Source organism: Aphelocoma coerulescens, chromosome 5, assembly GCF_041296385.1.
Source record: "Aphelocoma coerulescens isolate FSJ_1873_10779 chromosome 5, UR_Acoe_1.0, whole genome shotgun sequence".
Taxonomy (NCBI): Eukaryota; Metazoa; Chordata; class Aves; order Passeriformes; family Corvidae; genus Aphelocoma; species Aphelocoma coerulescens.
The window spans coordinates 14034265-14048847 of NC_091019.1; the positions used below are offsets into that span (position 1 = coordinate 14034265).

Genomic DNA, 14583 nt, shown 5'->3' on the forward strand with positions numbered 1-14583 from the left:
TGGGGGAGTCGGGGAAGGGTTTGGAGCCGAGCTGGGTGGGTGTCCCGGAGCTGAGAGGTGCAGGAGTGAACAAACCACTCTTTGATCACTTAAAAAAGTGGCTTTTTAAACAAAACACCGGGTTTTTCCGGGGGCGGCGGTGCCGGTACACGCGGAGCGTCCGTGAGTGGCGCTCGCTGCCTTCCGCTCTCTGACGTCACGAGCCCCCCCTCACCTCCCTACGTCACCGTGGGAACGGGCTGTGATGTCACGATCCGAGGGGCCGGTGCGGAGCGGCGCAGGTTCGGTGGGGCCGGGGGGCGGCGGGGACCGGGCGGGCGGGGGGAGTGGAGGGGGCCGCGTTGCCATGGCAACGGAGCGGAGCCGAGTGGGGCCGAGCCGGGCCGAACCCGGGGCCGAGGGGGGCTGAGCGGTACCGGACTGAGCCGAACGTGGGGCCGAACCCGGGGCCGAGGGTAGCCGAGCGATACCGGACTGAACCGAAGCCGTAGTCGAGCGGTACCGGACTCAGCCGAACCCAGGACCGAGCTGTTCCGAGCCGGGCCAAGCGGTGCCGGGCGGTACCGGACTCAGTCGAGCGTGAGGCCGAGCTGGGTCGAACCCGGGGCCGAGCGCAGCCGAGCGGTACCGAACTGAACCGAACCCGTAACCGAGCGGTATCGGACCCAGCCGAACCCGGTGGCGGAGCGGTTCCGAGACGGGCCGTACCCGGACCTAGCGGTACCGGGCTGAGCTGAGTGTGCCCCGAGCGGTTCCGAAGGGGTGTCGAACCGGCCCGAGTTGTCCCGAAGCCGGTCCGGTCCGGTGTAACAAAAGCCCCCTCAGGCGCTGCCCCCGCTGTGTCCCGCTATCCCCCGCCGCCGCCATGCTGATCAAGGAGTACCACATCCTGCTGCCCATGAGCCTGGAGGAGTACCAGGTGGCCCAGCTCTACATGATCCAGGTGGGGATGCGGGGCTGAGCAGGGGGGGCTGAGCCCAGGGGCTGCATGGGTCTGGGGTTTGTGGGGCTGAGCCTGAGGGGTGTGGGGTCCAAGGGTCAAGACTGAGGAGGTGCACAGGGCTGTGGGGCTGGGCATGGGGAGCTGGAGGGATGCGGGGATCTGGGGACTAAGACTGAGGGGGTGCAGGGGGCTGAGAGAGGCTGGAGATTGTAGCCTGGGGGGTGCAGGGGGCTGTGGGGGAGCATGAAGGGTGCAGGGGCTGAGCCTGGGGGTGCACAGGGGACTTTGAGGCTGAGCATGGGATGTTGGAGGGTGTAGTGGGGCTGTGGGGCTGAGTGTGGGGAACTGGGGAGCTGTAGGGCTGAGCATGGAGCCTGGAGTGGCACGGGCTGGCCTGAGGCTGATCCCAAGCAATTGGCAGGTTGCAGGGGTGTCAGTGAGGCTTTGGGGGGGTTTGGGGCCACTGAGCCAAGTAGGGGGTCCTGTGAACAGGTGTGGGGCTGGTGGATTCCAGCACATGGGGATGGGAGTGTGTGGGGACCCGGAGTGCCCACGGGGATCTCAAGGCTTGGAGGGGCTGCACTGAGCCATCACCTCTGTGCAGAAGAAGAGCCGGGAGGAGTCGAGTGGTGAGGGCAGTGGTGTGGAGATCCTGGCTAACCGGCCCTACAGTGACGGCCCCGGGGGCAGTGGCCAGTACACCCACAAGATCTACCATGTCGGCTCCCACATCCCCAGCTGGTTCCGGGCGCTGCTCCCCAAAGCTGCACTCCAGGTGGAGGAGGAGTCCTGGAATGCTTATCCCTACACACGCACCAGGTGGGAGCTGGGAGGCAGCAGGGTGGGCTGTGGGGCTGGCCGTACTCCAGGGCTCAGTCCTGTGCCCCTCCAGGTACACATGTCCCTTTGTGGAAAAATTTTCCATTGAGATCGAGACGTACTACCGCCCGGATGCAGGGCAGCAGACCAACATCTTCAACCTGAGTGTGGCAGAGAAGAGGCAGAGGATTTTGGGTGGGTATGGCTGGCTTGGGGAGCTGGGCAGGACCCTGTGGCTGCTGGGATTCCCACACAGTGCTCCTGGGATGGGCGTGTGGATGCGATGGGGCCTTAGGGGCTCGACTTCACTCTCTTTGCTGGTCCTGATGGTTTGGGGATGCCGGAAGGGAAGAGCTCCCTGGATCCTGAGCTCCTTGCCCCAAGCTCCATGTGACCCAGGCTCCCTGCTCCAAGCTCCCTGCCTGTTCCCTCTCAGGGGTGCTGAATTAAGTTTCACATTAAAAATATTTTCAGGGATAGTTTTGTCCTCTGCCTCTTCCCTTGCCTCTATTTCTGTTTGCAGCTTCTCCTTCCTAGTGCCAGTCTGCTCCCCTCTCCTTCTGTGTCCCAGACCTGTTCTGGCATGGATTTGCCTTCTCAGTCTCTCCTGGTGTACATGGGACCCCAAACCTGGGTCCTATGGGGTGTTTCGGATCAGCTGGAGCAGGGAGAGCTGGAAATAGCATGTCCCTATTTTCCTACCCCCTGCCCTGCTTCCCTTCTCCCCAGGGCTTTGCTCCAGATCACTTTCTGGCTTCTTTCTGGGGAGACTGGTGGGCAGAACTGGGAGCTCCAGGTGGGATTCTTCCCTCTCTGGCAGGTTCCCGTTCCCGGTGGTGTGGATGTGGTCAGTTCAGGTGCCAGAGTGTGGAGTGTGATGCGCTGCCTCTTAAAATGGAGGCCTAAAATAGGAACTTGGAGGAAATGATTCATCTGACCTATTTCTCTCCCCGGCTCTTGCGGCACTGGGGATGTCCGGCCAGGATACTGATGGCTCGGACCTGGGGGCAGGAATTCTGCCCCTACTGCCCCTGGGAAGCAACCAGGGCCAAGCAGACAGCATCAGGGCATGGCCCTGTGCCTGCTGCCTGGTTTTTCACTCTAGTGCCCATCCTGTGGGCATTCCACAGGGCACTTAGCATCTCCAGTGGCTGCTGCCTTCCACAGGGAGCAGGGTTGGAGTGGGACCAGCCCCAGTCTGGATCCCATTGGGATCTTCTCTGCCCTGGTGTCCTGTAACACTGACAGATTTAAACCCCTCTCACGTTTCAAAGGGCGACGGAAAAACATGGTCTGGGTGATCTGCAGGGATAACTGCTTCCTTGGCAGCCTGCTCCCAGTGGCAAAAGCAAAGGGAGTTGGATTGTGATGGGAATGACACTGCCAGGAGCTGCTTGGGGACAGCAGGTTCTATCCCAGCTCTTTGCTGCAGTTATCCAAGATGCTTGGCATCATGCTGTGCATTGCATCATTTTTGTGGATTCAGGGCATTTCTAGTTTTCTTTTTCCCCCTTTTTTCAGCCCAAGCTGGAGGAAGAGAGGCTGACAGGACCTTGGGGACATCAAGGCAAATAAATGCAGGGTTTGGCACAGCTTGGGAATGGGGACAGTGCTGCGGGATGGTACTGGGAGCCAGTGGGGTGCCCTGGGATCCCCCAAACCACGCTGGAGGAACCCGACCTGGAGACAGGGCTGGAAAAGCCAAATTCTAGGAGATTTTGTGCTGGATTGAGCCCAAATGGGTGTTGGATCATGTTTTCCTGGGTGTCATTCATGAGCCTCTCTCCGGTCTTGGGAGGTCATCCTCATTTGGAGGGAGCTCACCCTCATTTTGGGAGAGGTCACCTCTGTTTGGGGATAGGGTTCATTGCCCTCCCCCCCCCCAGCTCTCTGGAGGCTCCTGTGTCCCATGGTGGTTTTGCTGTGCCCTGTTTTTGGGGGACCCTCGGGCCTCTTGCGGGGGGGGAGCTGGGAGCTGTGCCGAGCTGCCTCATGTGCTGTCCCTGTCCTCAGCCCCCACATCCCCCAGGTGGCCATGATCACTCTGCAGCTGCCAGATCTGCCGGCTAATGCGTGTATGTGTGTCAGTCCCGGCTCTCCGCATGCTCCCAGCCCCTCCCTCCCTGTGCTGCTCCCTGGGGTGCTGGATTGGGATCCCACGTGGGGACAGGAATGTCTTTGGCTGCATCAAGGGTGCCTGTGATGTTCCAGCCTTGGCATTTTATATGTTTTATTAGGAAATTCTTCCCTGTGAGGGTGGTGAGGTCCTGACACAGGTTGCGCAGAGAAACTGCGGATGCTCCATCCCTGGAAGTGTCCAAGGCCAGGTTCAACAGGGCTTGGAGCAACCTGGGATAGTGGAAGGTGTCCCTGCCCATGGTAGGGAGTGGAATGAGATGATCCATAAGGTCCCTTCCAACCAAAACCATTCCAGGATTTTGTGATTCCAGAACTCCAAGATTCTGGGATTCTAGGACAGAGAGTGTTTGCTGCCAGCTGCATTGGGTGCATGGCTTGTGGGAGTATTTGACCTGATTTTTGTCCCTTTTTCCTTCTTTTCCTACCTGTGCCCCCTTGCCAAGCGCCGGGAGGTGACAAGCGCCGTTCTCCCCACAGACACCATTGACATCGTGCGTGATCCCATCTCCCCCGGGGAGTACAAGCCTGAGGAGGATCCCAAACTCTACCACTCATCCAAGACGGGCCGGGGGCCGCTGGGGGATGACTGGCTGGAGGCGGCGGTGGCCAGCGGGCCCCTCATGTGCGCCTACAAGCTCTGCAAGGTGGAGTTCCGATACTGGGGGATGCAGTCCAAGATCGAGCAGTTCATCCATGATGTGGGTGAGTTCGGAGCCGTGGGTTGCTGGAGGGTCATTTGCGCAGCCATGGGATCGCACTGGACTCACTTCCCCCCTTCTTCCCCCAGGTTTGAGGAAGGTGATGCTGCGCGCCCACCGCCAAGCCTGGTGCTGGCAGGATGAGTGGACAGACTTGACAATGGAGGATATCCGGCAGCTGGAGGAGGAGACGGCACGAATGCTGGCACAGAAGATGGCCAAGTGTGGCGAGGGCGAGGAGCCACCTGCGGCTGGGGTCAGCCCTGAGGGGCGGCCGGAGCCAGACGGGCCTGGTGGGCAGGAGGAGGCCGAGCTGCAGGCGGGGACTGATACCCCCTCCGATGATACCTTTGCCAAGCAGTGGTCCACCTCTTCCCGGTCTTCCTACTCTTCCCAGCATGGAGGTGAGAGACCAGGTCTGGTGTGGTTATGCACTGGATGCTGCAGTTCTCCATAGGTGATGTGTCAGGGCACTGTTTTGCCTGGCTTGGGCGTCCTGGGCTGGGGCTCTGGGTGTCCCAGGTCTGGTGCAAGGTTTCTTGAAGGGGCCCTGGGTGACCCAGGGATGGTTCTGGATCTCCTGGAGGGACTCTGGGTGACATAGGGATGGCCCCAGATCTCCCTGGGGGGGTCTGGGTCCAGGACCAAGGAGGAGCTGTGGGGCAGGAGCAGGGGTCTCTCTTCAGGGGGCTGTGGGTGCTGATCTCCTGCGGGTGGCAGGGGGTGTGTCTCCTCAGAGCCTGTCGGAGTGGCGGATGCAGAACATTGCCCGGGACTCGGAGAACAGCTCTGAAGAGGAATTTTTCGATGCCCACGGTACTGGCACCATCTTGGGACAGGCTGTATGGGGGCGAGGCCGTCTGAGGATGGGCGTGCAGGCACAGGGGTGTCTCCCCATCCATGCTTCCCTTCTGCCTCTGCAGAGGATCTGTCTGACAGCGATGAGGTCTTTGCCAAGGAGATGACCAAGTGGAGCTCCAACGACTTCTTGGACACGCTTGAGCGGCCAGCAGAGCTGGATGAGGCACTGGGTGAGTGCTGGGGTGAGCAGCCCAAATCCTTGGGTGGATGTCCTAGGAGGGGCCTGACTCCCACCTGGAGACCCCAACTGGCTCACCAGGCCTGTGTGCTCGCAGGGGACGGAGCCAGCGCCACCAAGGGGGATGGTGAAGGGTTGGGAACATCCAGCTTCCCTGAGGTGAGTGTCCCCTCCCTCGGGCCGTGTCCTACTGCCGTGCCCCCCGACTTGACTGCTCTCCTTCCTGCAGGGCGGCATGGCAGAGAGCACGGAGCAGATGTGCCGGATCCACGCACTCTTCCTCATCCTCCACAGTGGGAACATCCTGGATCAGGGAGCGGGCGAGCCGGGCTCCAAGCAGGCAGATGTGCAGACACTGGCGGCCACCTTTGATGCTGTCACCCGCGTCCACTTTCCCGAGGCACTGGGACATGTGGCCCTGCGCCTGGTGCCCTGCCCGCCCATCTGTGCTGCAGCCTATGCCCTCGTTTCCAAGTACGGATTCCTGCTGGGAAAGCAGGGGATGGGGGAGCTGGTATCCTTGGAGAGGGGGCTTTATTTCTGGTGGGACATTAAGGACTTGGGATGGGATGGGATGGGATGGGATGGGATGGGATGGGATGGGGGTTAACTGCTGGGTGTCGCAGGGCACACAGGTGTTTTGTTGTGGGATGAGGACAGTGGGATGGGATGGGATGGGATGGGATGGGATGGGATGGGATGGGATGGGATGGGATGGGATGGGATGGGATGGGATGGGATGGGGATAACTCCTTGTGCAGCATCCTGGGGTGAACAATTATTGTGCAAAGAGATGGGGACATCAGGGCAGGATGGAATGGCATGGAATTGGATGGGATGGGGATAACTCTGGATACAGCATCCTGAGTGAGCAAGTGTCTTGTGGTGGGATGGGGATTACTCCTGGTGTGGCATCCCAGGGTGAACCAGTACTATGCAATGGAATGAGGACATCAGGACAGTCCCGTTCATCCCTCGCCATGTCCCCCTCAGGCTCAGCCCCTACAGCCACGACAGGGACAGCCTGTCCAGCAGCCAGGACCACATCCCACTGGCAGCACTCCCGCTGCTGGCCACCTCCTCAGGCATCTACCAGCATGCTGTGGGCACCGTCATCGCCCGCGCCAACCAGGCCTACGCAGCCTTCCTGCACTCTGGAGAGGGCACCGGCTTCTGTGGCCAGGTGAGGTGGAATGTGGGGGAAGCTTGGCTCTGGGGTCCAGCTGTGACCCTGCATGGAGGGTTTGGGGGTCACCCTCCTTATGGGTCCATGGTCTCTGCAGGTGGTGCTGCTCGGGGACTGTGTGGGTGGCATTCTGGGATTCGATGCCCTGTGCCAGAGCCGGGTGGGCTCTGGGGGCAGCCGGAGCAGCAGCCGCCGTGGCAGCCTGGTGAGTGCCTACACCCCAACACCCCCTGAGAGGGGTTTGGTGGTGCACTGGGGGCTATATGGGGTCTGGGTGTTTGCTGCCTCTCCCTGCAGAGCACAGAGCCCATCTCCCCGGAGCAGTGTGGCGGCCTGGACCCAATGGCTGATGGGACAGAGGGAGCACCGGTATTGGGCCAGGCCAGCCCTGAGCCCCCAGGGACACAGGGGGACAGCCAGCAGCACAACTCCATGTGCAGGTGAGCCCAAGGGGGATGGTTTGCTATCTTGTGCTTTATGGAAAGGGTGTAATTCCCATCTGCTTCAGGCTGGGAAGGAGCATTTCATGGAGGCTGCCTGCCCTGGGGTGATCTTGCTGGAGCTCCTCTGGGATAACAGGGCCACGCCAGGCACAGCTTTGCCTTCAGGATGGTGGGAGCGCGATGTTGCCATCCCTCCCCATGCCCACTGTCTCTGCTGTCCCAGCCTGCAGGCCAGCGAGGCCCCGCTGGAGGCAGAGGCTCCCCGGAGCAGCGCCATGGCGCTGGATGGGGCGGAGGGTGCCAGCACCCGCCTCGAATTTAAGGTATCCGGCTTCTTCCTCTTTGGTTCCCCACTGGGGCTGGTGCTCGCGCTGCGCAAGACCGTCATGCCTGCTCTGGATGGTGAGGATCCCTGCCTGCTGCGGTGCCAGCTCCCGACCCTCCCTGCAGGGCTCAAGTCCCTGAGTCGTGTTCACCCCACAAGCCTGAGCTCCCCAGGACCACCCCAGAGAGCCTTGATTGGGTTTGAGTCCCTTGCATGCCCAGCCCTTCCTGTGTGGGTGTTGGTGGGTGCCTGAGTGTCCCTGCTCTGTGCCAGCCTCAGCCTGTCCCCAGTGCCCCAAATTTCCCTCTCCAGCCCTTCCCCTTGCTGTGTCCTGCTTTACCCCTCCTGGGTGTTTTGCTCCTGGTGCCCCTCAGCCCTCGTGGGCGCCTCTGACCCCACTCTGTGCTGCAGTGGCCCAGCTGCGTCCTGCCTGTGAGCAGATCTACAACCTCTTCCACGCCGCTGATCCCTGTGCCTCCCGCCTGGAGCCCCTCCTGGCCAAGGCCTTCCACGCTGTGCCCCCCCTCAGCGTGCCCCGATACCAGAAGTACCCCTTGGGTGATGGCACCTCGTCCCTGTTGGGTGAGCAGGTCCCCTCCAGGCTGGTGCAAGGCACCCTGGGGCCACGTCAGGGTACCCAGAGCACTCACAGCCTGGCTGGGTGGGGGGAGAGGGATGTGCAAGCCCTTCCTACTGCTTTGGGGCTCTATTGGAGGGCATCCTGGGGTGGTGGATGTCCCTGGAGACTCTGGGTGTGCTCACCCAGCTCTTTCTGCAGCGGAGGCCCTGCAGACACACTCTGCCCTGTTCCTGCCCAAAGTGGATGTGGCTGCCCCCCCTACCCCCACTGGCAGCTTTGGGGGCTTCTGGAAGGGCAATGAACCGGCAGAGCCCCCCACTCCTGCCAGCACCAGCGAGGTTGTCAAGAGTAAGTGTGATCCCTACCCACCCCTTCACATCTCATGCGGACACCTCGGGCTGCACGACATGGGATGAGGTCCAGAAAAGGCTTCATTCCAGCTCTCCCTGCAGTCCTGGAGCACTGGTGGGGCCCGAAGCGCATCGACTATTCTCTGTACTGCCCTGATGCCTTGACTGCCTTCCCCACCATCACCCTGCCCCACCTCTTCCATGCCAGCTACTGGGAATCCTCTGACGTGGTGGCCTTCATCCTGCGCCAGGTATGGGCATGGTGGGGTAGGCGGCAAGCTGGGGCTGGCAGAGGCTGAGCCAGTGCCATGCTGTCGGCAGGTGATGGAGAAAGAGGGGCCGCAGCCAGCGGAGAGCGAGGAGAGCTCCATCTACAGCCCTGCCATCCCTCGGGAAAAGTGGCAGCGCAAGCGCACCCAAGTGAAGATCCGGGTATGTGGCCAGTGGGAGCCCACCTGGAGCATCCTGGGGTGTGCGGGTTCTGGGACAATCCCGCAGCGCAGTGATGTCCCTGTGGCGCCTCAGGAGCTCCCCCAGGAGCTGCTGAGCACCCCGTGTGCCTGCAGAATGTGACGGCCAACCACCGGGCCTGCGATGTGATCGTGTGTGAGGGCAAAGCGCAGGTCCTCAGCGGGCGCTTCATGTATGGACCCCTGGACGTGGTGACACTGACTGGGGAGAAGGTACAGCTGGGCTCAGGAGGCCACCAGGACCCCTCAAACAGGGTGGGAGTGTCCAGGACTGGGCATGGGGCTGGTGTCACCCGCAGTAGGGGAAGGATGTGGTTAACCTGTGTTAACCTGTGGTTAATCCCTGTGTGGGATGGCGAGAGAAGGTTGTAAGGACTTGCAGGTGGGGACACAGCAGGATGTGGTAGTCCAGCCCATGCTCAGCCCGCTTCCCTCTCCCAGGTGGACATCTACATCATGACACAGCCGCTGTCAGGGAAGTGGCTGTACTACGGCACCGAGGTGACGAGTGGCAGCGGGCGCCTGACCTTCACCATCCCTCCAGACAAAGCTCTGGCCATCGGGATCTACCCTGTTCGCATGGTGGTCAGGTGAGGTATCACCTCAGTTCCTCCTCCAGCCCTTTTGGCAGAGCTACACCTGCTGCCCTGGCAGCAGAGCCGGTGCCGAGCCACCACCTCTGCCTTTGCAGGGGGGACCACAGCTATGCCGAGGCATACCTGACTGTTGTGGCCCGTGGCACTGAGTCCGTTGTGTTCAGCATCGACGGTTCCTTCACCGCCAGTGTCTCCATCATGGGCAGTGACCCCAAAGTGCGGGCAGGGGCTGTGGACGTTGTAAGGTGGGTGCCCTTCAATAAGGGAGTCAGTCTCCCCATCTTTCATGGTGTGGTGACAACTCAGTTGGGGCATGTCAGAGCAGGGACAAAGTGGAAGGTATTCCACCACTCCCTTGCCTCCAGCACATCATCTCTATGCTGGTGCCCTGTTGTGGAAAATAATCCTCTCCAAGTTTGGATGTGGTCCCCACAGTTTTGCTGTGCCTTCCCCTTGATAAAATCCCTGGGAGCAGGGAGGTTTTGGAGGCAGCACCCACACATGTTGTGTTGGGAGATCCCAGCTTCCCACAGCAGGACTGCCTCCACACAGGCTCCTGGCAGCCACCCATATCCCCTCCCAGGCACTGGCAGGACTCGGGGTACATGATCATCTATGTGACGGGGCGCCCCGACATGCAGAAGCATCGTGTGGTGGCCTGGCTCTCCCAGCACAACTTCCCCCACGGTGCCGTCTCCTTCTGCGACGGGCTCACCCACGACCCACTGCGCCAGAAAGCCGCCTTCCTGCAGAGCCTGCGCACCGAGGTGGGGATGGGGATGCGGCCGGGAGGACATAGGGCTGGTGATGGGGTGGCATGGGCTGTGCTGAAGCCTGTGCACCTCTGCATCCCAGTGGAGATGCTGGGAGCTGGACTGCACTGCCAGGGCAGAGCTGGAAGCTTCTCAGGGCAGCTCCCAGCCATCCCTCTTAACATGAGGGTGTCCCAGCCCCTGGAGGTGGCTGTCCCTGTGGGAAGGGAGGTTCCCTGCCCTAATGCTCTTGTCCCTGGGCAGGCAGAGATCTCCATAGTTGCTGGCTATGGCTCCACCAAGGATGTCTCCGTCTACAGCTCACTGGGACTTGCGCCAGCACACATCTACATTGTGGGACGGGCCGTCAAGAAGTTCCACAACCAGTGCCAGGTATGGTGGTGGCAGGGCTGGGGAGAGCCTGGGGATGCAGGGGACGATGGCTGACCCCACCAGCTGGCCATGGCTACCAGCTCAGGCTGTCTGTGTGTCCTGCAGTTCCTCTCCGAGGGCTATGTTGCCCACCTCGCCCAGCTGGAAGCTGCAGCCCTGGCCCACGCCCCCAAGGGCCCCCCACGACCTGTGCTGGGCAAAGGCACCTATGGCTGCCCAGCGCCTGTCGACTTCCTGCGGAAGCAGAGCCAGCTCCTGCGCTCCCGGGGCTCCAGCCAGGCAGAGCGGGATGGGGGGTCCCCCTCAGTACCCCCAGGCTTGTCCCGGGCCAAGCCCCGCAGTGTCAGCCTCAAGCTGGAGGGTGAGGAGTGAGGGTGGCATGGCCACGTCCCCCCTCCACTGCATCCCTGATTTCCCAGCAAGGAGCACCTGGGGATGGAGCCAGTGCTGGGCCACAAGCCCATAGGAAGGAGATGAGGGCGCTGGGTCCCCTGAGACTGGGGGGTGCTGGGAGATGGCTCTGAGCCCCCCTGAGGGCCAGAGTGATCCCCTCAGGACTGAGCCACCCTGGGTCCTCCCTGCTGCCCCCAGCCCTGTCCCCTCTGGTCCTTTGGGGCTGTTGGGCAGTGACCAGTGGGGTCTGCACCCCAGGGTCATTGTCCGTGTGCAGAACTGGGGGGCTGTGGCTGTGCCCCAGGGCAAATGGCACCTCCCCACCTATTTATTTCTGTCCAGTGTCACAGGGCAGGGCTGGGTTGGGTTTCCAGAGTGGTTCCTCTGTTCCCCCCCTTTTGTTTCGGTGTTGAATAAAGAGATGTTACGACAAGGTGCCAGCACCCACGAGTCGGTTCTGTGCCTGTGGCACCAGGGTTCCGACCCACTGGGAAAGCCCTGGGGAGCCTCTAGGGACACCATGTCCCACAGGGACATGGCCGTGGGGCACATCAGTTGGGTCACAAGCGATTCAGGACAAGTAAAAGAGCCTGGGGTATATGGGCTGTGCCGATGCTGATACCCTCCCCCTTTCCGACTTGGTTTCCCCTCATTTACTTCCAGCAGCAAATTTTTGTAGTGACCAGGGGCTGTGACTGGTTTTACTTGAGTTTATCTTGGCATAGCATGACCAGAGGTTTATAGAGATAGCAGGAAGCAGCTGTTATTCTATATAAAATATTCCTGACACTAACATGACAAGAGGAGACACTGGTTTTGGATGATAGCAGCAGCCTCGAGAGGTGACAATGGTGTCGCACGGAGGAGAACAGGCATGAAGGGGTTGGAGCCCAGGCTGAGGCTTGGTGCCGCCCCTCCATGGCCACCATTAAGTATAAAAACATCAAATAAGTGATACAAGTTGGCAGGGAGCAGCAGGCTCGTGTCACCCATGCATCCCTGGCGTGATGATGAGCAGAGTCTAGAGCCCAGCAAAGAGCTTCAGCCATGTGCTGCAATGCTTTATGCTGCCACTTAAGTGCCTGGTCATGTCCCCAGGCCGTGGCGAGCTCCGGGGCCATTTCCACTGACTTCAAATAAGTAAAATCTGTATTAAACATTAATAAACATCCATGACCATTCCACATGTGGAATATCTAAAAGAACCTGTCCCGAGAGCGCTGGGCTCTCCCTTGTGGCTGCGCACTCTATTGGGAGAAGATGCCCTTGAAGCGGATCTTGTCTTCGGCGTCCTTCTCCCGCAGCCGTGCTTCCAGGCTCCGCAGCTCCTTGGAGACCACGGGGCGCAGTGAGGGGTCGAGGGCCAGGACTTTGGCGAAGTCAGCCTGTGCCTCAGCCACGTTCCACACGGCCGCGTGGGCCTTGCCCCGCTTGAAGTAGGCCTTGACATTGTCTGTGGGGAGAGAGCTGGGGTCAACGGAGTGTGGGGGTCTCCTGGTGCCCACCACAGCCACCTGCGATGGCCTGTGGCTCCTTACCCTCGTACTTGTTGAGGATGGAGGAGCAGTGGTCCAGCACCTCATAGTACTCCTCACACTGCAGCTTGCACTGGCAGTAGTTTAAGAGCAGGGGTGTGATCTTCTGGTCAAGCTCGATCCAGTCCGGAGAGCCCGGTTGCTCCTGTGGCAGACAGAGCAGGGAGAGTGAGGGGGAGCTCTCAAGCCCTGCATTCCCGGGGATGCCTGTGTGCATCTGGGGAGACCCACCTTCATCTGCAGGTTCTTGAGACAGGCGATGGCATCATAGTATTTGGCAGCTGCCTCAGGTACCTTGCCCTGCCGGTACAGCTCGTTGCCTTCCTTGTGGATCTGGGGCACAGCCTGGAGCTTCTCCTCATCTGTCATGGCCCATGGGTCCTGCTGGTAGGAGCCGGGTGGCTCCACCTGACAGCACCCCATCATGGAATCAGAGAACAGGATCATGGAATTGTTTAGGGTGGAGACGACCCCTAGGATCATCGAGTCCTGCACGGCCACAGCCACTACTAAACCACATCCCACATGCCACATCTATGTGTTTTTTTGGACACAACCCCGAGCTCCCCAGGCCGGCACCTCACCTTCAGCACCTCGATATCGAAGATGAGGGGCTGGGGGTTCTTCTGGAGTTCGTCGAGGTCGGGGTACCCCAGGGAGTAGTGCTCGTGCATCTGGGCGATGCTACAGCAGTGCCGCTGCCCCTCCAGCGGATCCTTCCCTGCTGCGATGTTCCGCAGGCTCTTGGACACCAGCGGGTAAAGCACCACGTGCTGCGGGAGGGAAGGGAGCCGGGATTTGGGGGAGGGAGGAGGGGGAGAATATCAGGATGCTCCACCCTCGCACCCCGCGGCTGGAGCGTACCGGGGCGCCGCAAACCGCGCCCACAACACAAAGTCACCGCCCACCCGCACGGGCCTCGCCCCCAAACACAACCCACGTCCCCGGCAGGTCCCCGTCCCGCCCACCTTGGCGTCGCAGCGGAAGCGCGCACGCTCGCCGGGCCGCATGGTTCGCAGCGCCGCTTCCCACACCGGCAGCTTGAACTTTTTCCCGACGATGAGCTCCATGGGCTTCCCCCGCGCCCTGCTATCGTCCACCGGCGTCTCCTCATCGCCGCACCGCAGCGTCCGGTAGTGGAAGGTGGCCTGAACGGGCAGGAGGAGCCCGCGGCGTCACCATGGCGACGCAGACGGGGGGGGGGAGAGCGCGCATGCGCGCCTTCCCCGCCGCGTTCCGCTTCCCACATCCCCCCACCCCGCCCGTCCCCGCGCGGACCTGACCTTGGTGCCGTCGCAGAAGTCCGGCAGCGGCCCGGTGCCCTCCCGCAGCACCTCCTTGTCCACGCCGTCCGCCCGCAGCTGCTCGACCTGCTGCGCCATCGCGCCCGCTCCGCCCGCGCCGCCAGCCCTGGCTCGGCCGCCTCCGCCGTCGCTCGGCTCTTTCCGGATAGTCGTGGCTGCGCGGGGCGCCCCCTGCCGGCGCGGAGGTGGCGCTGCGGGGCGGAGGCTCCGGGAAGGGGGCGTGGCCACGGGCAAGGGGCCCGGCCAGCTGAGGCAGCGGCGTACTCGGTTCCCACGTGGTTCCCCTCGTTCCCTGTCTCCCCCCACCCTGCTCGGGTGCCATTCCAGGAGACACGGGAGGCATTCCGAAATGAAAAGTTCCTGTGACACGCTGCCAACCGCCATGGAAAGGCCGCGGTCCAGGATGGGAGGTTGATAGTGTTGCCGGCACCCACAGTGAGGGTCCCCGCCCGCCGAAGGGACAGCATAGCCGGTTAGTCCCCTCCCGCCAGCCCGGCCGGGTCTCCGTGCGGGCAGGAAGGATAGGCAGCCACGTCTGGGCCTTGCGAAACCGCTGGGGGGGGGACACCTCAGGGCTCACCAGGGTTCAGCCCAGCCCACAAGCCATCCCGGGGTGAC

General features: G+C 61.7%; 2 protein-coding genes across 3 annotated transcripts; one reads left to right on the top strand and one right to left on the bottom strand.

Annotated features, from left to right (window-relative positions):
- Window positions 1-226: 226 nt before the first annotated feature.
- On the top strand, window positions 227-11186 carry PITPNM1 (phosphatidylinositol transfer protein membrane associated 1). Of its 2 annotated transcripts, none has more exons than XM_069016688.1 (24): window positions 227-281; window positions 826-943; window positions 1548-1762; window positions 1836-1957; window positions 4379-4603; window positions 4689-5003; window positions 5320-5415; window positions 5523-5630; window positions 5736-5797; window positions 5868-6112; window positions 6632-6821; window positions 6922-7029; window positions 7122-7264; window positions 7491-7669; window positions 8004-8174; window positions 8371-8520; window positions 8625-8773; window positions 8844-8954; window positions 9089-9205; window positions 9434-9582; window positions 9684-9833; window positions 10172-10355; window positions 10605-10733; window positions 10839-11186. In XM_069016688.1, exons 2-24 carry the CDS (start codon window positions 866-868, stop codon window positions 11103-11105), a joined length of 3663 nt encoding a protein of 1220 aa, XP_068872789.1. In that variant the 5' UTR covers window positions 227-281; window positions 826-865; the 3' UTR covers window positions 11106-11186. The 2 variants fall into 2 exon arrangements, with proteins under 2 accessions (XP_068872789.1, XP_068872788.1); XM_069016687.1 differs by having other exon boundaries at window positions 248-281; window positions 8601-8773.
- Window positions 11187-12288: 1102 nt separating this feature from the next.
- Window positions 12289-14131, bottom strand: AIP (aryl hydrocarbon receptor interacting protein). Its single transcript, XM_069016701.1, has 6 exons — window positions 13945-14131; window positions 13630-13809; window positions 13246-13434; window positions 12893-13069; window positions 12665-12806; window positions 12289-12579 (listed from the first exon to the last, which is right to left on the bottom strand). Exons 1-6 carry the CDS (start codon window positions 14041-14043, stop codon window positions 12374-12376), a joined length of 993 nt encoding a protein of 330 aa, XP_068872802.1. The 5' UTR covers window positions 14044-14131; the 3' UTR covers window positions 12289-12373.
- Between the last annotated feature and the right edge of the window lie 452 nt (window positions 14132-14583).

Coding starts and splice junctions, on each gene's coding strand:
- PITPNM1 (XM_069016687.1), top strand. CDS start 866: ATGCTGATCAAGGAGTACCACATCCTGCTGCCCATGAGCCTGGAGGAG. Junction 8,955..9,088: donor GCACCCAAGTGAAGATCCGG/GTATGTGGCCAG, acceptor GTGTGCCTGCAG/AATGTGACGGCCAACCACCG. Junction 9,206..9,433: donor TGACACTGACTGGGGAGAAG/GTACAGCTGGGC, acceptor TCCCTCTCCCAG/GTGGACATCTACATCATGAC.
- AIP (XM_069016701.1), bottom strand. CDS start 14,043: ATGGCGCAGCAGGTCGAGCAGCTGCGGGCGGACGGCGTGGACAAGGAG. Junction 13,435..13,629: donor GCTTCCGCTGCGACGCCAAG/GTGGGCGGGACG, acceptor TCCCTCCCGCAG/CACGTGGTGCTTTACCCGCT. Junction 12,580..12,664: donor CATCCTCAACAAGTACGAGG/GTAAGGAGCCAC, acceptor CTCTCCCCACAG/ACAATGTCAAGGCCTACTTC.